Source organism: Emys orbicularis, chromosome 10 (genome assembly GCF_028017835.1).
Source record: "Emys orbicularis isolate rEmyOrb1 chromosome 10, rEmyOrb1.hap1, whole genome shotgun sequence".
Taxonomy (NCBI): Eukaryota; Metazoa; Chordata; order Testudines; family Emydidae; genus Emys; species Emys orbicularis.
Window position 1 is genome coordinate 76,567,404 of NC_088692.1, and position 22,401 is coordinate 76,589,804.

A 22,401-nucleotide genomic window follows, 5' to 3' on the forward strand; every position below is an offset into this window, starting at 1 on the left:
GGTTATGCGAGGTTGGGGCCATGAACGGGTAACTGCCTCATCTCCTGCTTTCTTTGCCTGAGTCCTACGCATGCCTCACGTACGTCGACTGTCCTCACATGCGCTCTGTAAGGACCTGGCTAGAGGCACAGATTTGCATGTGTAGAGAGTGCTGTGTCACAAATGTTATGTTTTATGATCATTACCTTGACAAATCACAATTACACCCTAGGGTGATGCTGTTAATTATTTCTCCAAAGCTGGAGTCATTTTTTTTCCCTGTGACCTCGAATTATCCTCTAACGATATAAACTTCCTCAGTGCTGGGAGACTTTTTTCTTTATGTGCCCGTGGGGAGGGGGAGTTGAGGGGAAATCCATCCATTTAATAGGGAAAATATTGCCCTTGTAAGTATTTATGTGTCTGTATTTCCCTTTGATGCTCAGTTACTGATTCAATTTTATAACTTCCATGTTGAGTGAATTAAGTCTTTCATGCCCGTAGTTATTAAATGTATGTGATAAGTGCTTTATAATGCTGTAAAGGATGGCTTGATTTCTTTACAGCTTCATCAGAAACTCTTATGGAGTATGCAGGTGTGGGTGAAGGGAGAATGCAAATCAGAGACCTGTGCTGTGGTGTTTAATCTCCCTACGTACAGCCAGGGTCTTCACTGTGCTATGGGCTTTTTTCTCTGTCTCTCATGGGGCATGCAAAGTCGCTTGGCAAGGCTGCAGTCAGGATAGACAGTTTCCACTTAACCTTGCAGTGGTTTGGAGCATATCTTCAACTGCTCCCGGGCACAGGAGAGGAGAATCCAAAATCAGATTCCACGCTAGCTCTCTTCTGGGGCTGAGCTGAGAAGCAGGGCTGAGTTATGGCAAATAAGGACTGATGTCTAAGGAGAGGTAAAAAGAACAGGAGTACTTGTGGCACCTTAGAGACTAACAAATTTATTAGAGCATAAGCTTTCGTGGGCTACAACCCACTTCTTCGGATGCATATAGAGTGAAACATATATTGAGGAGATATATATACACACATACAGAGAGCATGAACAGGTGGGAGTTGTCTTACCAACTCTGAGAGGCCAATTAAGTAAGAGAAAAAAAACTTTTGAAGTGATAATCAAGATAGCTCAGTACAGACAGTTTGATAAGAAGCAAGTGTGAAAATACTTACAAGGGGAGATAGATTCAATGTTTGTAATGGCTCAGCCATTCCCAGTCCTTATTTAATCCTGAGTTGATTGTGTCTAGTTTGCATATCAATTCCAGCTCAGCAGTCTCTCGTTGGAGTCTGTTTTTGAAGTTTTTCTGTTTTAAGATAGCCACCCGCAGGTCTGTCATAGAATGGCCAGACAGGTTAAAGTGTTCTCCCACTGGTTTTTGAGTATTATGATTCCTGATGTCAGATTTGTGTCCATTAATTCTTTTGCGTAGAGACTGTCCGGTTTGGCCAATGTACATGGCAGAGGGGCATTGCTGGCACATGATGGCATCTATCACATTGGTAGATGTGCAGGTGAACGAGCCCCTGATGGTATGGCTGATGTGATTAGGCCCTATGATGATGTCACTTGAATAGATATGTGGACAGAGTTGGCATCGGGCTTTGTTACAAGGATAGGTTCCTGGGTCAGTGTTTTTGTTCAGTGATGTGTGGTTGCTGGTGAGTATTTGCTTTAGGTTGGGGGGTTGTCTGTAAGCGAGGACAGGTCTGTCTCCCAAGATCTGTGAGAGTAAAGGATCATCTTTCAGGATAGGTTGTAGATCTCTGATGATGCGCTGGAGAGGTTTTAGTTGGGGGCTGAAGGTGACAGCTAGTGGTGGTCTGTTATTTTTCTTTGTTGGCCCTGTCTTGTAGGAGGTGACTTCTGGGTACTCGTCTGGCTCTGTCAATCTGTTTTTTCACTTCAGCAGGTGGGTATTGTAGTTTTAAGAATGCTTGATAGAGATCTTGTAGGTGCTTGTCTCTATCTGAGGGATTGGAGCAAATGCGGTTATATCTTAGAGCTTGGCTGTAGACAATGGATCGTGTGGTGTGTCCTGGATGGAAGCTGGAGGCATGTAGGTAAGTGTAGCGGTCAGTAGGGTGGTATTTATGTGACCATCGCTTATTAGCACAGTAGTGTCCAGGAAATGGACCGCTTGTGTGGATTGATCTAGGCTGAGGTTGATGGTGGGATGGAAATTATTGAAATCACGGTGGAATTCCTCAAGGGCTTCTTTTCCATGGGTCCAGATGATGAAGATGTCATCAATGTAGCGCAAGTAGAGTAGGGGCGTTAGGGGATGAGAGCTAAGGAAGCGTTGTTCTAAGTCAGCCATAAAAATGTTGGCATACTGTGGTGCCATGCGGGTACCCATAGCAGTGCCGCTGACTTGAAGGTATATATTGTCCCCAAATGTGAAATAGTTGTGGGTGAGGACAAAGTCACAGAGTTCAGCCACCAGGTTAGCTGTGACATTATCGGGGATACTGTTCCTGATAGCTTGTAGTCCATCTTTGTGTGGAATATTGGTGTAGAGGGCTTCTACGTCCATAGTGGCCAGGATGGTGTTTTCTGGAAGATCACCGATGGATTGTAGTTTCCTCAGGAAGTCAGTGGTGTCTCGAAGATAGCTAGGAGTGCTGGTAGCGTAGGGTCTGAGGAGAGAGTCCACATAACCAGACAAGCCTGATGTTAGGGTGCCAATGCCTGAGATGATGGGGCGTCCAGGATTTCCAGGTTTATGGATCTTGGGTAGCAAATAGAATGTCCCTGGTCGGGGTTCTAGGCATGTGTCTGTACAGATTTGTTCCTGTGCTTTGTCAGGGAGTTTTTTTAGCAGATGGTGTAGTTTCTTTAGGTAATCCTCAATGGGATCAGAGGATAATGGCCTGTAGAATGTGGTGTTAGAGAGCTGTCTAGCAGCCTCTTGGTCATATTCCAATTTATTCATGATGACGACAGCACCTCCTTTGTCAGCCTTTTTGATAATGATGTCAGGCCAGTACGTCCCTCGGCCCGCGCAGCTTCCAGCAGCTCCCATTGGCCTGGAGCAGCGAAGCGCGGCCAGTGGGAGCCGCGATCGGCCGGACCTGCGGACACGGCAGGTAAACAAACCGGCCCGGCCCGCCAGGGGCTTTCCCTACACAAGCGGCGGCCCAAGTTTGGGAAACACTGAGATAGGCTGACCGTACCTGAACACTAAGGCAGGAGGAACAGAGACGCTCTGTGTGGTGGCCTCTTTTTATCCTCACTGGAAGGCAAAGGCCTCTTCACACGCACCCCCCTTCCTGCCTACCAGGAAGGGTTTAGCAAAAGCCAGCCAGTGCAGGCTGGTGGGGGGTGGGGGGTGGAGCCAAGTCTGTTGCTGCTCTGATCTGGTGGAACTTGCCAGGAATTGTTCATTTATTCATTGTCAGTTGTTGCCTTTGATCCCTGGACTGAGCCTCTGAGTTCTGAGGTTTTCAAAAAAACTCATCTGAAAATTAAAGGGCAGGGGGGAAATTGCTCAGCGCTGACTGTGAACATCTGGGCAGCAGCAACCTGCGTGAAACTGTTCAGCCGTCACTCGCTGGTGTGACTGGGGTTATAACAGAGGGGGCTCCTAGAGAAAACTCCGGGTGCTTTAGGGATGGGGTGTAGGCGCTCTCCCCTGAGTGAGTGCTGACCCCAGTACAACACTGCAGAGCAGTGTGTGGGGGACTCAAAAGGGGGCAACCAGGCCTTCTGAATCCGTGCTGACTCCAGTGCCCCAGTGGGGGGGTAGGAGGTGATGAGCAGCACGAGCAATGGAGGTGATGCCCTCTGAGTCCGTGCTGACCTCTGTGCCCTAGCACGGTGCAGGACCCTGGTGTGCTGCTGGAGGGGGCCATTCTTCAGATGGAACATAAAACCAGGGCCCTGTCCACTGGGTAACAAATCCCATGGCACTCCTTACCAGAGTCGGAGTGGTAGCCCCTCAATCCCTGGCCGTACTCCTTCCATCTCAGGGAATTATTTTGCTGGCTCTAAATTTCCCATGTGGTTTCAGTCTGAGAGAGGATTCTTTGTAACTTCCTCTCTGTCCTGAACCTTGTGTCATGTCGCTGTGCGGCTGCCTGCATCTTCCAGGCTAGCAGAGGTTAAGTTCAGTGGAGGAAGAGTGACCCCTGTACGCAGAGCTAGTTAACTGCGTTGGGATCAATTGGCAATTCGCATCAGTCTTTGCTAGTATCGTTGTAATGGGATTGGCACCGGAAGGGTGGTGACGTGGGCAGAAGCAGAGTGCACTCTGTACTGCAGTCATTAGCAGGATGATGGGGGGCTACAGAGATTGCCTGGAGACGTCACCAAACACTGTGGAATTGACCCAGGATCTCTAGCATCCCGTCTACAAACGGCAGCGGGTCCAATGGATTGTCAGCGGCTCATTGGTATTCCCGCAGGTAATTGCTGTTTTGCATTGCAGTGGCCTCCCAGATCGGCGTGCCAGTCACAAAACATGCTGAAGTGGGTTTCAAAAGAAGTCCTTGAACCTATCGACTTTTTTAAGTACCCATCAGCCTGAGTTGCATGGCCTCTGGCCTTCTTTCTCCTGACAGCTGGGGAGAGGCAGAGAGCTGGATTCAATTGGCTGCTGCTTTTAAAAGAAGGCCCCCTTCTCCCCCCCAACCCCTCCACGTTCATATCTGCATGGTCTGGAGCTGGTGTGCCAGACAGTTTGTTTATAATGCTAAACATATCAGATAATTGAAAGCTAATGCTCCTGTCTAGATCACTAGACATAATACGCCTGGATGACAAATCAATTTCCTGGTTGCCCTACAAGGGTGTGGAGTCAAATGCGCGGCTTGCATTTCCATTGTGCGTGTGTTTGTTTGAGTGCTGCTTGCTTGCTGGAATCCTGCGCTTATTTCGCAGCCTAGCATCCAAACACAAATGTGGGTCTTGAGCTGCATGTCTCTAAAGGGGCCATGTCATCTGCTCAGGTGTCGTGGAGAGAGAGCATCCTCATGGAAGTCCACTCCAGACTAACTAGGCAAGATACAAGTTGTGTGTGTGTGTGTGGACTGTGTGTAGAATGTAGTGTAGGCATCTCTCTGGGCATGTCTCTGTAGTGTAAGGTGTAGAGCTAGGAAGGCATGTAAGGCGTAGAGCTAGATGCCTTCAGAGGACTCCAGTGACCTGGCAGCTTATGGCCCAACAGCTTATCAGTTCAGTGTGGGAGGAGCTTTACACGCCAACCTGTTTCCCACTGAGCTTGCTTAGCCCGTGAGTGTGTCTGTTGGTGTGAAGAGTGTTCTTCCCCCAGGCGTGAGGACGGGGAAAGCGCCTTCCTCTTTCCAACGTGAAAATTCATGTGGGAGCAGAAATTACCCGATTGTCCTGTGAAGGGTGGGGAGAGGGACTGGGATGAGGAGCCTGTCACCTCTTGGTCACTGATTCCAGTTCAACCTAGGTTTGTATGTGTGTCTGCTCAGTGGACCACCTGCGATGTACTGGTGGGTCTTCCATTGTCGTGGATGTTAACTAGCCCTTTGTTGGCTGTGTCAGCAATGAGGTCAAGCCCTGAATGCTCAGGGGAGACAAAACTCTCCTCTGTTCTCTAGGTTAGGCTCCCACCAGCTCAGGGTTGAGGCCCACGGACAGGAGTCTGTGCTTATAGGGGTATATCTGTACAGCTAGTGGCAGTGAGTCTCAGGCTTGGTCTACACTTACCCCCCAATTCGAACTAAGGTACGCAACTTCAGCTACGTGAATAACGTAGCTGAAGTTCGAAGTACCTTAGTTCGAACTTACCTCGGTCCACACGCGGCAGGCAGGCTCCCCCGTTGACGCCGCGGTACTCCTCTCGTCTAGCTGGAGTACCGCAGTCGACGGCGATCACTTCCTGGTTCGACTTATCGCGTCCAGACAAGACGCGATAAGTCGAACCCAGAACTTCGATTCCCAGCCGCCGAACTAGCGGCTGGGTGTAGACATACCCTCAGAGCCCGGGTTGACAGCTGTGTAGACTCTTGGGCTCTGAAGCCTAGGGAGGGACGGGCTCCAGAGGCTGACCTCCAGTTTGAGCCAGTGTCTATACAGCTGTTTTTAGCACTGTAATGCGAGCCTCAGTCTGTAGACCCGGGCTCTGAGGCTCGCTGGGTAGACGTACCATAGGAATTAAACAATACAGCAGTGCCAGCTTTGTTCCCCCCCCCCCCCACCCATTCTCTATAGCACGCCTGTCCGACTGCCTCAAGTGTGCGAGGAACTCATTGTAAAGACACATTTTACAAACTCAGCCAGATACCATGTCACATAAACACTCCCCAGCCAGCAAAGAGTAGAACCCCACCTGTCACTCCCATTAGTAGAGTGGATAAATATAGGTATGCTGTGTTGCTGTAGCCACTTCACCTTGAATGGCCCCTTGAAATGTGTGTTAACTAGTTATGCCAAACAGCTTGTTCCACCTTGTATTTAGCTGTGACACTGAGTGCATTTCCTTGATCCGAAGAGCTCTGTGTAAGCTCAAAAGCTTGTCTCTCTCCCCAACAGAAGTTGGTCCAATGAAAGATATTACCTCCCCCACCTTGTCTCTCTGGATTAAAGGTATGACCAGGTCCTTCCATTCCTGTTATACGGTATATCGCAATCACCCCAACCAAAGCACCTCACCCCAAACCAGAGGTGGGCAAACTACGGCCCGCGGGCCCCTCCTGCCCAGCCCCTGAGCTCCTGCCCCGGGAGGCTCGCCCCCGGCCCCTCCCCTGCTGTTCCCTCTCCCCCGCAGCCTCAGCTCACCCCGCCGCTGGCACAGCGCTCTGGGCGGCGGGGCTGTGAGCTCCTGGGGCAGCGCAGCTGCAGAGCCCGGCCTGACCCGGTGCTCTGTGCTGCGCCGTGGCGTGAATGGCTCCAGCCGGTCGCCTGTCCTGGCGCTCTGGGCAGCGCGGCTCTAGCGCCGCCAGCCACCAGTGCTCCAGGCAGCGCGGTAAGGGGGCGGGGAGCGGGGAGGTTGGATAGAGGGCAGGGGAGTTCAGGGTGGTGGTAAGGGGGCGGGGGTGTGGATAGGGGTCAGGGCGGTCGGGGGGGGGAACATGGGGGTTGAATGGGGGCAGGGGTCTGTCAGGAAGGAGGGGGGGTTGGATGGGGTGGCGGGGGCAGTCAGGGGCAGGGGTTCTGGGGGTGGTCAGGGGACAGGGAGCGGGTGGGGGTGGATGGGACAGGGGTCCCGGGGGGGGGGCTGTCAGGGAACGGGGGGGAGGGGTTGGATGGGGCAGGAGTTCCGGGGGGGGGGGGGCGTCAAGGGGCCATCAGGGGGGCAAGAACCGGGGGGGATAGGGGATGGGGGCCGGGCCACGCCTGGCTGTTTGGGGAGGCACAGCCTCCCCTAACTGGCCCTCCATACAATTTCCAAAACCCGATGTGGCCCTCAGGCCAAAAAGTTTGCCAGCCCCAGCCCCAAACCCTGCTTTGCAAATCCAAGCTCTTGCCAGGAAAGGAGGGCTGGGTTGTATGGACCCCATCCAGCGCTTGGCAGGGAAGGAGTTATCCCTCTTCCTCCGGGCTGGAGGATGGCCCCCTGGACTGGGACTTGTGAGCTGGGTTCAAATCCCTGCTCTGATACACTCCCTATGTGACATTTAATCTCTCGGTGCCTAGCTTCCCCAGTAAAATGGGGACAACGATAGCTCAGAGACTCGTAGACTTTAAGGTTAGAAGGGACCATCATGATCATCTAGTCTGACCTGCTGCACATTGCAAGCCTGAGAACCTCACCCACCCACTCCTGTAATAGACCTCTAATAGCTCCTTGCCTCACAGGAGCGGGATGAGGACAAATCCGCTAGAGAGTGTGAGGTGCTACAGGAATGGGGCTGTAGAAGCAGACCAATCCCTAGAGAGAGCTCACACAGCCCAGCGGGCTCTAGGCAAAGTGGCTGCGGGGGAGTTGCCGTGGAGCCAGGTTGCAATGGACAAGTGGCTTTTCTTCCTCACCCGTCTCCCTGCTTCTCTTGCTGGTGGTGGGTCAGGTGGGGAGCTCCAGGTGGGGTAGTGACAGCAGCAATAGCTGCTAGCAGGGAGGGTAAGAGGGCGAATGGTGCAGAAAGGGGCAGAACAAGGGAAGCTTCTTCAGGGTTTCACTCACGCTTAGGCTCCCCCTTGTCCCCCGTACACCTGTCTCAGGCTCCTACTGCCCCCATAACCCTTTCCCCCAGTAGCCTCAGGCTCTCTTTCCCCCTCCCTGCACCATCCCCCCCAAACAATCTCCCCTCCAGACTCTGCTACAACACCCCATCCCAACAGCCCCTGCTCCCCGCTGGCTGCCCCAGGCTTCCCCCAAGCCCTCCTTGCTTTTGTGTGTCTTTGGGTATGGGGACTAGGTTCCTGCCGCTGCCACAGCTGCCCTTCTGCTCAGAGCAGCGGCGTGTAAAGGGGAAATCATTGACTTTTTCCCATCGCAGATGGAGCTGCTCAACTCCTGGTATCTCTTTTACTCCTTGGGTTTGGCTGGGGCCAGTTGCATCTTGCACCTTACCTTTGGCTGAGGGTGTGGCCCCTTAAAAGGCCAGGAAACTCTTAACACTTCGGTGTTGCACAATATAGCCCCCCCCCCCCCCCATTGGTGTTTAAACTCCATCTACGCATGCAGAATCCTTGCCTGTGGCAAGTGGCACGTTCCCAGGGTACTGGGGTAAAGCGGTCTCCTTCGTGAAGCTACCGGCATGGTCCGTAGCAGGTGAAGATAGAATGGGGCAGCTGCCTCTCTGGGACAGTCTGGAGGAATTTATTTATTTTAAGATTCATCTGTTTCATTATTGCCCTAGCCACAAACTTGGGCATGTGCCCGTATCATATCTCCATGGCGCTGTTCCTCCTTACTCTGGCTCTGATCGAGGGACGAGCAAAAGTTACAGCTACTGGAGCAGGCTGCTGCCTTGTAAAGGCTTTGTAAAACCGTGTCCCGTGTGTGTAGCAGCTGAACATCCCCTGTGGAGAGAGAAATAGGCTTCCTTGGCCCCATAAGCCTTCTGGTGCATCTCAGCTCCACCTCCCTATATGACCCCTGTGACCTTCAACTTCCCCTGGCTACAAGGGGCTTTTGAAGATGAGCCGCCACTCAAATGGTTCTTCAGTGTCATGGAGGTCACCCGTAGCAGGAGCCCCACAGGCTCCCCTGCTTAGCCCAGGACCACAGACCTGCCGCTGACTCCTAAGCTGTTGTTCCCTCACCCGGTGAAAGACCTGCAGCGGCTCTGCATGCTTAACTTTGGGGACACCTCTGCCCCATTATATGCAGGGATGCCCCTTCCCCATGTGCTGAAGAGCCTGCTGATTGGAAACGGGAAATCAGATCTACCGTTGTCCATACAAATTCTGGTTGGTGGATCAGCTGTCTGGGGGGTGGAGAGCCCTCTGTCCTTTCCCTGGATTAGTTTGCGATGAGGGCTGCTTTCAGAGGTGTCTGCCTTCCAGAAGCTTCAGAGACCAGGAGCCCCGAGGTGGGCCCTTAACTCTGGCTCTTACACGTGGGGATGTTGTATGTTGTCGCTGGGCTGGACCCATATTGAAGACGGGGTTTTTTGAATCTGGGGGGGTCAGAGCTGAGTGCACTTGAGCCCTGAAGGGACCTTATCTGTTTGTCGGGCAGCTCAGCCTTTTGCCCAGTGGCGCTAGTGTCTCTCATGTGGGGATCTTGATCCTTATCTCTGCTTTATACATGGGCAGAGTGAGACACACACAGAGGGGAAGTGACTTGCCCCAAACTCCTCCCTCCCATTTGGCTACATTAACCATTAGACCCAGGTACCTCCATTGGCCCCTTAATCAAATATTAAAGGACGGGACCGGAGAAAACCCAAGGTGATGGCTTGACCCCCAAAGTTGCAGAGAATTGGAAATAATAAAAAAAACAAGAGAAATTGTTTTTTTGGGGGTTATAATGGAAACCACATGAGCTCCACGGTGTGGGAGCAGCAGCTTATGTGGGTGTTGCAGATGCAATAGTGTCTATTCCCCACACCCTCCCCCTGCCTAGGGCTTTGGACAAAGCCAGGGAGTGGATGTCTCCTATAGACAGTTTCCTGGGTGTTGCCTGTGTCATGCAGCACTTCACCTGCGTGGAACAGACTGACTGTCCTGTTGTGCCGAGGGCTGAGCTTTTCCTTCCTCTCCACAGACACATAGAGAACTGGAAGAACTTGCAGACGCTGAATGCTGTAGACATGGAGCTGTACACGGGACTCCAGAGGCTGTGAGTATCATGCATGTGTGAGGGCGAGAGACCTGAAGGGTGGTGTGCGGGCAGCCAGTTCAGGTTGCAGCAGGGAAATATTGCTCCTTTCATCCTATGGCCTCTGACCTATGATGTTGAGAGCGTGACTGACTGTTCCCAGGCAGATGTAGAACCTTGCCTTTCTCCTTAACTTTTGTAGCTTTCCAGTCCTAGATGGAGCCCTGGTCAGGCAGACTGTGAACTTCACACAGCTCTGCCAATACGCTTCAATCCTAACCTGGATCACCTCCTGCTAGTCCAGATCTGGGTCCATACTCTGCACTGCTCTCCTAAGATGTGAAACGCCAGCTATTTCTATCTATCTGGTTACTTACATGGCTCCCATCACAGTATCAGCTGAGTGCTTCGCAGTAACAGCGACTGTGTCCTCAGCATACCCTTGTGAGTAGGGAAGTATTCGAATCTCCATTTTACAGAGGGGGAGCTGAGGTAGTGATTTGTCAGTCTGCGGTACAGCCAGGAACGGCGCCCAGACCTTTCAGATCCCATTCCAGTGCCTTAAACTGGAGCCTCTCTCGAGCAGACGCTGAATTATATTGGGCGATGGTTCTGTAATGTGGACAGACATCCACCAGGAGTTAAGTGGTAACTCTCCAACCTCATTTCAGTGGGAAACCTACAATATATCGCTCAGCTTCCTGTACTCTGCTCCCCGGCAAGCTGTGCACCGAACCAATCCCCAGCCTACGCAGCCTGGGCTGCTGGTTGAGATTTAGTGTAGGAAAGCTGCAATGGAGTCTGGTATCTTGTCCATAGAGGAGATTAAAAAATCATGGTCCTGGTGCTGATTTAGCTCTGCCAGAGCACAAGAAGAAGAGAATCCTTCTCGGCTCTTCTTATCATGCTGGGAAAAACTCACTTGTCCTCAGGTGCTCAAAGCAAAGGGATTTTCTCCTGGGTTAAATGTGTGTGGTGCTCCCCAAAGGATGTATATGTCCATCACAGATCTCTAGAACAATGAGCCCAAGGAAACTCTGGACCAGAAGTAGCAAGGACCATGGTGGGGTGCAGTCAGGATTGAGGGACACTGGCAGAGATGTGTTTTGGGAGCTCAGGACTGGAGTAGCAGGGAGTGCAGCTGGTAAAGACCGAAGTGCATTGATAATGCTACGTGGGGAAGCCCAGGGCTGCAGTAGCAGGGCGTGCTGTGGGTCAGGATTGCGGTGCATTGGCAGAGCTGGTAGGAGAGGCTTGCACAGCGGCTGCTCATGCTACACCTGCTCTTGACAGTACTAGGTCTATCAGATTAAATTGAGACAACCAGACTCCTCTCTATTTGTGACCTTACCCAGGTCTTCTGAGGCGAGCGATTAAAGCGTTCACCCCTCCCCACGCTCGCTAACTCCCTGAGTGTCCGCTCCTGAAACTGTCTTGCTCGGCCTGTCGCTTTCAGTTTTATGGCCATTGTCTCTTGACCGTCTCCTCGAGTTTAGCAAAGGGTTTTGAGTGCCCATTGATCCTCAGTCTTTACTTCATCACTGTCCTTTTAAATCTCCTTCCAGGACAATCAGGAACTCAGGACTTCGCAGCATCCAGCCGCGAGCCTTTGCCAAGAACCCTCATCTGCGCTACATGTGAGTAACGTTGCCCCCCTGCCCTGCTGTTCCCTTTGGAAAGGTTATCTCCAATGCTGTCACTCCTCGGGGGAAAGCCAGGGGCAAGGGTGAAAGGAGAGATGCAGGAGGGAGAAGGAGTGAGCAGTAATGAAAGGTGAATTAAGGAAGGGAGTAGAAGAGAAGAGTGAAGGGGATGGGGGACAAGGGCACAGAGAGGGAGGAGGTGTGGGGAAAGTGAGAGCACTGAACAGTTCTCTCCTGCTGGGAAGCCGACACATTTAGGTGTCTAAGAACTGGGCTGGCTTTGATTGTGGCTGTAACGAGCGCTTGCCTCATTAGCACCCCTGCAGCGGCCAGCGGAAGTTTCCCTTTCTGTGGAGTTCAGGGGACTGCGGACGGGGTGGTGGTGGCAGCGTGCCCTAGTGCAGAGCCTGAGCCTGCTCCGCTCATTAGCATTTAACAAATACAGAGGGCTTTGCAGACACAGATCTTGCTGTCGCTTCAGGCACGTGGCTGACAGCTGTGCTCCTAATTATTGACTCGTTAAACGTGCGTTTGAGGTGGGCCCTGGGCACAGATACTTCCTGCTGGAAGTTATTGGAGGATAAGGGAAGATGGTAAGGAAGTGGTGCTCTGGAATTTGGTATAGGAAGGCGGCAAGCCAGTAGGTAGCATCCAGTTTTCCAGAGGAGTATCTGGGAAGGTGGGACTGTGTCCCATGGAACGTACAAGCACTGGAGGCTGATGGGTGACATTTCTCTCTTCAGAAAAGGCTGGAGTACCAGCATGTGTGCAAAGCACATCAAGGGCCTGAAATAATTTGTCTGAGTGAGTGATATGGGATCAGATCCCTCTGAGCTCCAGCATAAGGACTAGAGGTGGGCTGATTGGTTATTGTGAGAGTTCTGGTGCATTGTGTGTGAACCCATGTGCTTGCTCTGAATCGTATGCTGTCAGCCATTTCAATGAAAACTGGTCATAACTTAAAAAAAATCATCTTTCTGATTCTATGGGCATGTGTTACCACCCATATGGGCATGTTACTGGTGAAAAGAGATGGGGTTTACTTGCCACTTGATTCCGTGCGCAGAGCTCACGTTAACACAAATGCCTAAAAGCTTCATTGTGAAAGCTAGTTACAGTTGCTAAGTGACAGCAATGTACTTACCTAACAGGCCATTTGCAAAACCCAAGCACTTAAAATCAAACACATGAATAGTTAAGGACGTCACAGAACTTGAACTGCCCACCTAATAAACACACACTGTTCTTACTGAGCATAAAGGAATGCATATTTCATCACAATACAACAGTTTTAATTCTGACCCATGGATTCTTTTTTGTAATGTATACTCTTGGCTATTTTGGTTGGGAAATCTAAATATTTTCTTTGATGAGATACTGTTGAATGGGGAAATTGCATAATGCATTTAGCACTGGACAGTTGAATTGTTGGGTAAAGTAGCTATGGTTGCTGTTTCTTGGGAGTAATATTGTCTATAATAGGTAAGGAGCATAACTATTGATCCATGGTAATGTTGTGTAGGTGAACTTGCATTAGAGGCTGATCAATATGTGCCATTAGTGTGTACATATACAATTATTACTTCTCTTTCAGAAAGAGCTCAGTTTTGTAGTTTGAGATGGCTGGACAGATCACTTTAATTTTGGGTCAGAGTTAAGGCTGCTGTGTGGTGATGAAATGTCTGTTTACTATGTGGGCCATGTAAGATTTAAACATCCTTAGCTTGAGATTCCCTTCCTTGCCTTGAAGTGCTTGGGTCTGCTACTATAGGTACCTACATTGTTCAGTTACTATCCTTAACTTTTTTTTTTTATTTAAACTAAGTAGCTGGGCTCCGGTGGTATGTCCTAGGCATGCTTCAACCTTCACCTGGGAGCATGGAGCTAGAGAGGAGGAAATACGTCTGTTCTTCTGACTGTTGTACTCCTGTCCAAAGAAAGCTCAGCCCCTGGTTCTGGTTGTTTGTTCAGACACATCATCTTGCTGTAGGGCCCTCTCCATGCCCGATGGTCACGGTTACCTTCTTCTGATAGTGTCTTGGATCATCTCTGGAATTACCTGTCTGCTCCCAGGAGAGCTTCCCTGGTCACCATGCCAGCCACTCAAATGAGGAGACCTCTCCTAACTCTGGCATTTCACAGTGTGAAGAGCGGTTGATTTGAAGTAAGAAAATGTAGCGTGATGATGGGAGGAGCCCAGACGTTGGGCTCTCTGTCACGCTTTGCTGTTCATCTTGGTGTCTGACCTCATGTAAAGGCTGGAAGTTCTTAGCTCTTAAACTTCCTGGTCCTAGAGGAGAAGTGGCTTTAATGATAACACAAAGAGGTGATTTCTGAGATAGTGGAGTGAGATAGATGGGGCAGGGCAGGGTTCTGAGTCCAACTGGACCAGGATTTGGGCTGCTGCTGGTTGTCTAGATGGTCTGCCCTCCGCTTTACTATCTAAGCTTCCTGTGGCTCCCTTGTCTCGGAGTGTGGCAGGCCATCTCACCTCAGCCATTGGATCTGCCGCATGAACATCTGGTGGCACTCGGGGGACCCCTCCAGAGCGACTGCACGTGAGACTGCGCCAGCATGGCAGGGCAGCTTTCAGGCTCCTCGCCAGCCACTGCCTCGGAAGGCGCTCAGCCTGCTGCAGACCTGACATTTTCGGAGGCAGCCTCACATTGGAGCTGGGGATAAAAGGATTAGTGGAAATGTCACTCTGCTCGGAGTCTCAGGCTGCTATAGCTGGGTTGAATGGCTGGTGAGATCAAGGAATACTGCCCCAGTCCCCAGCAAGGGGAATGGCCTCCATGAGCCACAGCAGTTGCATGTCAGGGCCAAGACCTGCTGGATGGTGTTGTCACTGTACTTGAGGCTCAGCTAGCCAGGGCTGTGAGAAGTGGAACCCAGGGGTCAGGGGAGGATGCAGCATTGCAGGGGACATCGCCTCTTTGCCCTCCACCACCTCATTTGGGGATCTTGTCGCTGTGTGTTGGTTGGAGGTTTGGATAATTTGCAAATGGATTCTGAGGCACCGAACACCAAGTGCTTGACTGGCGAATTACTGAGAAGCTGAATGGGGAAGATTGAGGGGCCACAGTGCAGGTGTGTTGGGGCCCAGGACTGGAATCGCAGGGGGTGCTGGAAGCTGGGATTGAGGGGCAGACTTGTATCTTGGGGAAAGCTTGCATAATGATTTAAACTACTTTACTGATTGATGGTGGGGGGTTTTCCTCTCTGGGGTAAATCCCAACACCATCCACCTCTCTATCTTCTCTCCCCTTCCACCCACAGCTTTGAGAGAGGCTTCCTCCTGTCAGACAAGCTGGGTTTCTCTGCCTTCTCCCAGCTTCTTCTATTTCTGTTCCCTTCTCCGTGCATTTACAAGTCTTCAGACCCCAGCTGTGCAATCAAGATGATCACTTACTCCAGCTCTAATTGTAGGAGCTCTGGTTTGTTGGGGTTTATTTAAGATAATGGCTCTGAATGAGTTTTTTTCTGCACAGAGTAAGAAAGGGAAGGTGAAGCCATTGAGAGGTTTTACAGTGTTCAGCTTCTTGAAGTGTCTGAATACTCCAGTGCCTTCTAACAGGGGACATAGCTGCCCTTGAGTGGTTAGTCGGTCCTGTGCACAGTCCTTGGTATCTGATGTGTCAGGGGGTGGGTGGGAAGGGGCGGAGGGAGCAGTGAGTGACTGATGTAAACAAACCCTGGACTGGAGGTATATGGATCCATAAATAGCCTTAGCCTACTGTGACATACTATACCTTGGGGGAGTGTCTTGTAACCCCCATAGTCCTCATTTTTATGTAATTGTGATCTTACATATAAAGCATGCCTTGTAAGGTATCGGGGAAAGGTTATGATCTGCTGAAAGTCATTTCTCTATCCATATATGTATATCATTAATGCATATGAAGTTATGAGAATTGTGGGTTGTCACTAAAACATGTTGTAAATTGGGGAATCAGACAGATATTAGCCCCCCAGAGGCAACAGCAAGGAAAGTAACCAACACCTGGGTGGGGTGTCAATCAACCCATCAACAACCATTGTCCAGCAAGGGAGCTACAATGCAATGACTCACCTGCATGGGGCCACACCAGGGGAATTGCTCAACCTTGCCTGGAGACTCCACATGCCTGGACTTGTGCTTCCCAAGCACATGGGTCTGAGGTTATAAAACAGACACAGGGGCCACATGCGGGGTCTTTCTCCTTCACCCACCCATGCTGGAAGCAACAAGAACATTGAGAAGACTTAAGCAGAGGAGATTGGCCCAGATTTCAAGGGGGAAATCTGTATACTATGGACTTGCAGTATCCAGTGGGGTGAGAAAAACTGCTTAATCTAGATGTTGCCCAGTCTAATAGAGTTGAGAGTTTAGACCAGTGGTGGGCAACCTGCAGGCTGCATGCGGCCTGTCAGGGTAATCTGCTGGTGGGTCGCAAGACAGTGTTTACATTGGTTGTCCGCAGGCATGGCCACCCGCAGCTCCCAGTGGCCACAGTTCCCGGCCAATGGGAAACACTGTAAACCCTGTCTCGCAGCCTGCCAGCGGATTACCCTGCTGGGCCACAGGTTGCCCACCACTGGTTTAGACTGTGTGGTTATCGTTTCTTTTCTTTTGGTAACTAACTCTGACTTTTTGCCTGTCACTTAACATCACTTAAAATCTATCTTTTGTAGCCAATAAACTTGTTTAACTGTTTATCTTTACCAGTGAGTTTGTCTCAAATGTGGGGCAAATCTGCTCAGGTTTTACAAAGGCTGGTGTATCTCCACTTCCCATTGATGAAGTGGTGAACCAATTAATAAATGTGCACTACTCATCTTGAGTAGTGCAAGACGGTATATTCCTGAGGTACAGTGCTGGGAGCTGGGGGGAGGATTTGGCTCTGGTGCCTTTCTCTGCGTGATTCATGAGTGGCTCTGGGAACATTCATGCAATCTAGCTGGGTGTGAGGGTCCACATGCTGTTGTGCTGAGTGATCACAGCGCCTGGAGGGGTTTGTTGCTGATCACTAGCAAGGCATTGTGGGAGCCAGCCCAGGCTGGAGAGAATTAAAGGGGCAGAGCGGTCCCACAGTCCCAGGCTGCGCCCCGGGGATCCCGTCACACCCACCTCTGGGAGTGAGCAGAGCTAGGTCTCCTGGCCCACTGAGTCTGTCAACAAGGGGACAATTATTCCCAAATGTGTTTGGGGGGTGGTTTTTCTAAAGTGGATGTACCTGCCCCACTGGTAACTGAACTGAGGCCATTGAGGGTATGTCTGTACCGCAATTTAAAAATCTGTGGCTGGCCCGGGCCAGCTGCCTTGAGCTCGCAGGACTTGGGCTAAGGCGTGTAAACATTCAGACTCAGGCTGGAGCTCATTCAGGGACCCTCCCACCTTGCAGGGTCCTGGAGATCAGGTTCTAGCCCAAGCCCATACGTCTACACTGCAGTTAAACAGCCCTTAGCCTGAGTCAGCTGGCCCGGGCCAGCCACGGGTGTCTAATTGCCGTGTAGACATGCTCTAACTCCTTTGTCCAGAAGCTGCTGACTGGAGGGGGATAGCTTTAGGTTTGATCTGAGTCAGATTCAGACTTGTGGCCTGTGACAGGTTTTTGCCAAGACTCTGGAGGCCTCGCTATTGGGCAAGGGCCCCACAGTGATTCTAGTCCTTGGCCCCTTTACTGTGCAGTCTTTGGTGTCATCTTGGCTAACACCTGGCTTGCTCTGGAGATCCACTCCCAGGAGGGGGTCTACTCTGGATGCTGTGAGTCTGATGTGTATTGCGCATGGGCTTCAGTGATCCAGTCAGAGCTTTGGACCTGGGCACCAGGTAACAAGGATCAGGTCAGGCAGAGACTCCCCAGCCAAACCGTTTCAGAGCAGCTCAGTTAAGCACAGTGAGGATTGCGCTTTATGTGATCAACTCCGTCTTTGAGCTCCAGGTCTTTCCAAGAAGCCTGTGGGATACTGTAGTTGCTAAATTTGGGGGTCCTTTGTTACTCCATGCCTCTGCCCTAGGCTCTTCCGGAGCTGGGAGGGCAGGGTTACCAAGCAGAGCTGGTAGGATGCGGTGGGCCTCTTTGGCTAACACAGCTGCCTTCCCCTCCCAAGTAGGAGAGTGTGCTGCCTTTGTCATGGATGTGCCATGCTCTAAGGAGCTGAGATCTCCAGTTCCTGAAGTATGTCCAAATGAGGCCCATATATCAAGGGAGCTGGAGGGGAAACCATCTCTCTGCCCTCTCCTTTTCCCCCACCACTCAGGCAGAGCTTCTGCAGAGGCCAGGGGAGACCCATTCACTGTGCTTCCATCCTGGGATCTGCAAAAGATGGAGCTGCCATAAACCCCTCCCTCCCAAAGCACAGTGCTGCCTATGCCAGGAGCCCAGAGTTCTCATTGCAGTGGGGGACACCCTCTGCATCAGTGCGGGAGAGGGTGGCTGTAGGATTTATGTTTTTCTGTCTTGTTGACTGAACTGGACCTTCCCTCTCCCCATCCTCCAAAAGATAAACATCAACCTCCATCTGCTCAAATAATGTGCCCTTGGGAGAGAATAGGAAACAAATGTCCTGGGGAGACAAGGACTCTAGGAGCTTAGCTGACTGTATGACACAAATCTGGTAGGTCTCAGATCCTTTTTGGGGACTGGGCTACCACGAAACCCACTGCTACAAGTGATACTCAGTGGCCCTGCCATTGTGAGGGCCTCAGCAGAGAGGCTCAGGATTGGCTGGGCTCTAGATGTTGAACTCTGTTCTTATCCCAAATGGCTCAGGGCTGAAACAGTCAATGGAGTGTGATGGCATGTAGGAAGCTCTCCCTGCAGAGGCTATCAGTGCCAGGGCTGCCAATCTGGCACCAGAATCGCCCCCAAGAGATAAAAAGAAAAGGACAGCAATAAAATTGAGAATAAAAACAATCGGGTGGTGTTATCTGGGGGAACCCAATCCCGTTGCCATTGTCAAGGAGGTTGGGGATAGGGTCTGAGGGCTGGACTGGAAATGCAAGCTAGAGAGGAGAGAAGGAACCACAATGCCACAGACTGGTGTGCGTTAGATATTAATGTATTTGTATGTCTGCTCCATCCCTCCCATCAGGTCCATAGTTCCATGCTGGTTGGGAGGCCTGACAGTCTCACCCCTCCCTGCCATTCAGATAGGCTGATGCTGGTCCCAGAGGTGTAAGTCCCTTCAGCCTCCCTTGCTTCCCATTAACAGCCAATGCTGGTCCCCTGTCCCCAGCTCCTTTCCTTGGACTGAGAGCTGAGTCCCTCCCCATGAACCCCATCGCGTTCTACCCCCCGTCTCAGGTCACCCGCTAATAGAGTGTGACTCCCTCTAAACACTTTCTCGAATCATTGGCTCTCAGTCAGCCAGCCTGTAAAGCGCCTGTTTGTATTTGCAGAGAATAACCACATGCACCTTATTTATTGGCGTAGTAAAGAAAACAAATTAAGGCCCAGTAATTACAGAGTCAGGTGCGCTCTTAAATAAAGCTTAAGTAGTCAGAATTCCATTTAGACTATTAATAATTGCTTTTTCCGCCTGCATTCTGTGGCTTCTTTCCCCCCCCATCTGTCTTCTGGAGGCTTCTGTGCGCTCTAAATTGGTTCATAGGCCGGCCGAGACACTGTTCCCATTCCAGAGCTCTCGCTTGGCAGTGCTTGCCAGTGTGGGGATGGAGGCCTTTGATAAAGCAGAGCCATGTTTTTACAAACTGTAGCCAGGTTGGTAAATACAAAGGACATGGAGTCTTTGTGGTGACTCCTGCCCTCTCTGAGTAGCGGGGTGGTGGGGTGATAGAATCCTAGAATATCAGGGTTGGAAGGGACCTCAGGAGGTCATCTAGTCCAACCCCCTGCTCAAAGCAGGACCAATTCCCAACTAAATCATCCCAGCCAGGGCTTTGTCAAGCCTGACCTTAAAAACCTCTAAGGAAGGAGATTCCACCACCTCCCTAGGAAACCCATTCCAGTGCTTCACCACCCTCCTAGTGAAAAAGTTTTTCCTAATATCCAACCTAAACCTCCCCCACTGCAACTTAAGACCATTACTCCTTGTTCTGATACAGGGGTCGGCAACGTTCGGCACGCGGCTCGCCAGGGTAAGCACCCTGGCGGGCCGGGCCAGTTTTATTTACCTGCTGACGCGGCAGGTTCGGCCGATCGCGGCCCCCACTGGCCGCGGTTCGCCGTCCCGGGCCAATAGGGGCGGCGAGAAGTGGCGCGGACAAGCGATGTGCTGGCCGCGGCTTCCCGCCGCCCCCATTGGCCCGGGACGGCGAACCGCGGCCAGTGGGGGCCGCGATCGGCCGAACCTGCCGCGTCAGCAGGTAAATAAAACTGGCCCGTCCCGCCAGGGTGCTTACCCTGGCGAGCCGCGTGCCGAACGTTGCCGACCCCTGTTCTGATAGATTGTTTGGCTTTTGAATGCTGCATACATAGGCTGCCTTCTGTCCCACTGTGGTTTTTTTCATCTTCTCTTCTGTGTCTGTCACTTCTCTGCTCACATACATTGGGGGTGGGCTGAGGGGGACAGACTTATGGACGTTAGAAGTGGGAAAGGCCCACTGGGCTAAGTGTGTAGGGAACTGCTTGGCTTGGGAGGAGGATGGGGTGGATGATCCAACAGGCCTGTTCCATTGCCAGCTTCTGTGATGTAGTTAACTTAGACCGCCCTGGCCATTCACCGTGGCATGTTGATGTGGATATACTTTATGAGCATGGCCTTGGCCCTACTGTCCTGGCCACGTTCTAGTCTGGGAAAGCACATCCTGATTACCTGAGGTTCACTTTCTGTTTTTGACTGGATACAGGATTCTTCTCTGCCTCACTTCCTGGTCTGTTCGGTACAGTTGCTGAGTGCTGTTAAAGAGCGGCTGTATTCCACCCCAGAGCCAACTGCATTCCAGTGCGAAGTGAAAGAATGAGGGGTTGCGTGGATAAGTGTGGTCTGTGAAGAGTTTTGGACTAGAATATTCTGGAGAAGCATTGCAGGATTATCTCTAGATCAAGGCAGGACCATGACCCATGACTCCTCCTCTGGATACCGCATAGTCTAGAGATCAGGGCTGCTGAGTCACTCTGCGCTCATTGTATTGACACTTCATAAAGGCACTCAGACACTAGAAGCACCCTTCCAGCTCATACACACACATATTCAAGGACTGTAGACACTTGAGCCGTGGTGCTTGTGAGGTTTGTGTGTCCCCTCGTGTAACTGCGCAGCCTTTCCATGTGCGTTATTGTTTAAACTACTTTGCCCTGTGTGGCTGTGTGAGCTTGTTCAGGATCTCGGGCTGAATGGATAAACAAACAAAATACCAGACGTAATATTGTTTCGAAGATGTTCAATTGCTTTTCACAAAAATCACTTGCCCTTATTCCCTGGATAGTGATCCCGGGCCTCTCTCTAAAGCAGCCAGGCTAATCTGTCTTATAAGGAGCAAAGTCTAACTCTGCTCTCCTCCACTAAGCAACTCCAGGGCTTCTCACTGTTTCTGATCCTGGGTGCCACACATCCTCCTTCCTCCTCCATGTTCAGTCCTTTCAAGTACCAGCTGTCACCTGCACTCCTGCCAGTCTTTTCCCTCCAACCTGAATTATAGCATAGGAACATTTCAAACAATTATGAAAAGGAATCAAATACATCCATAGCAAATCAATCTTTCCCCATCTCCCAGGTAATGCTTGGCATTCCTAGCTTGGCGCTATTACTATTTAATTGTATTTCTGTGAGAGACATCGTTATGGACTAGGACCACACTGTGCAGGGGATGTGGTCCATTGCTATCCGCTCTTTTAGTAAAGGTCTGGTCATGTCAGTACTCAGCACCTCTCAGCTCCCATTTGTGCCGTAAGGACGTTAGGGAGCTCAGCACCTCTTGGGAGCAGGCCCTTGAATTGTAACTTACTCACAGCAAGGTCAGTTGCCCTGGTCTATTTTTCATAGATTCCAAGGCCAGAGGGACCACTGTGATAATTTAGTCTGCCCTTCGGTCTAACACAGCCCATGGAACTTCCTCCAAATAATTCCTAGAGCAGATCTTTTAGAAAAACATCCAGTCTTGCTTTAAAAATGCCCAGTGATGGAGAATCCACCACAACCCTTGGTAAGTTGGTCCAATGGTTAGTTATTCTCACCATTAAAAATGTACGCCTCATTTCCTGTTTGAATTGGTCTAGCTTTAACGTCCAGCCATTGGATTGCATTATACCTTTCTCTGCTAGATCGAAGAGTCCATTATTAAATGTGTTCCCAATGTAGATACTTATAGACTGTAATGAAGTCAGCCCTTTACTTTCTCTTAGTTAAGCTAACTCAATTTTGCTTTTTGAGTCTATCACTCTAAGGCCAGTTTTCTAATCCTTTAATCATTTTTGCGGCTCTTCTCTGAACTCTTTCCAATTTATCAACATCCTTTTTGAATTGTGGGCACCAGATCTGGACACAGGATTCCAGCAACAGTAGCACCAGTGCCAGATACAGAGGTAAAATAACCTCTCTACTCCTAATCCAGATTCCCCTGTTTATGCATCCCAGGATCGCATTAACTCTTTTGGCCACAACATCACACTGGGAGCTCACGTTCAGCTGATTATCCACCACAA

At 50.8% G+C, this 22,401-nt stretch overlaps 1 protein-coding gene across 5 annotated transcripts in view; it reads left to right on the top strand.

Annotated features, from left to right (window-relative positions):
• The window catches only part of NTRK3 (neurotrophic receptor tyrosine kinase 3), a 333,653-nt gene that overhangs the window by 67,210 nt on the left and 244,042 nt on the right, over window positions 1-22,401 (top strand). For all 5 annotated transcript variants that reach the window (XM_065412797.1, XM_065412798.1, XM_065412800.1 and 2 more), the window contains exons 2-3: window positions 10,116-10,190; window positions 11,735-11,806. In XM_065412797.1, the coding sequence (XP_065268869.1) occupies window positions 10,116-10,190; window positions 11,735-11,806 (147 nt within the window). The remainder of the gene's footprint in view (window positions 1-10,115; window positions 10,191-11,734; window positions 11,807-22,401) is intronic.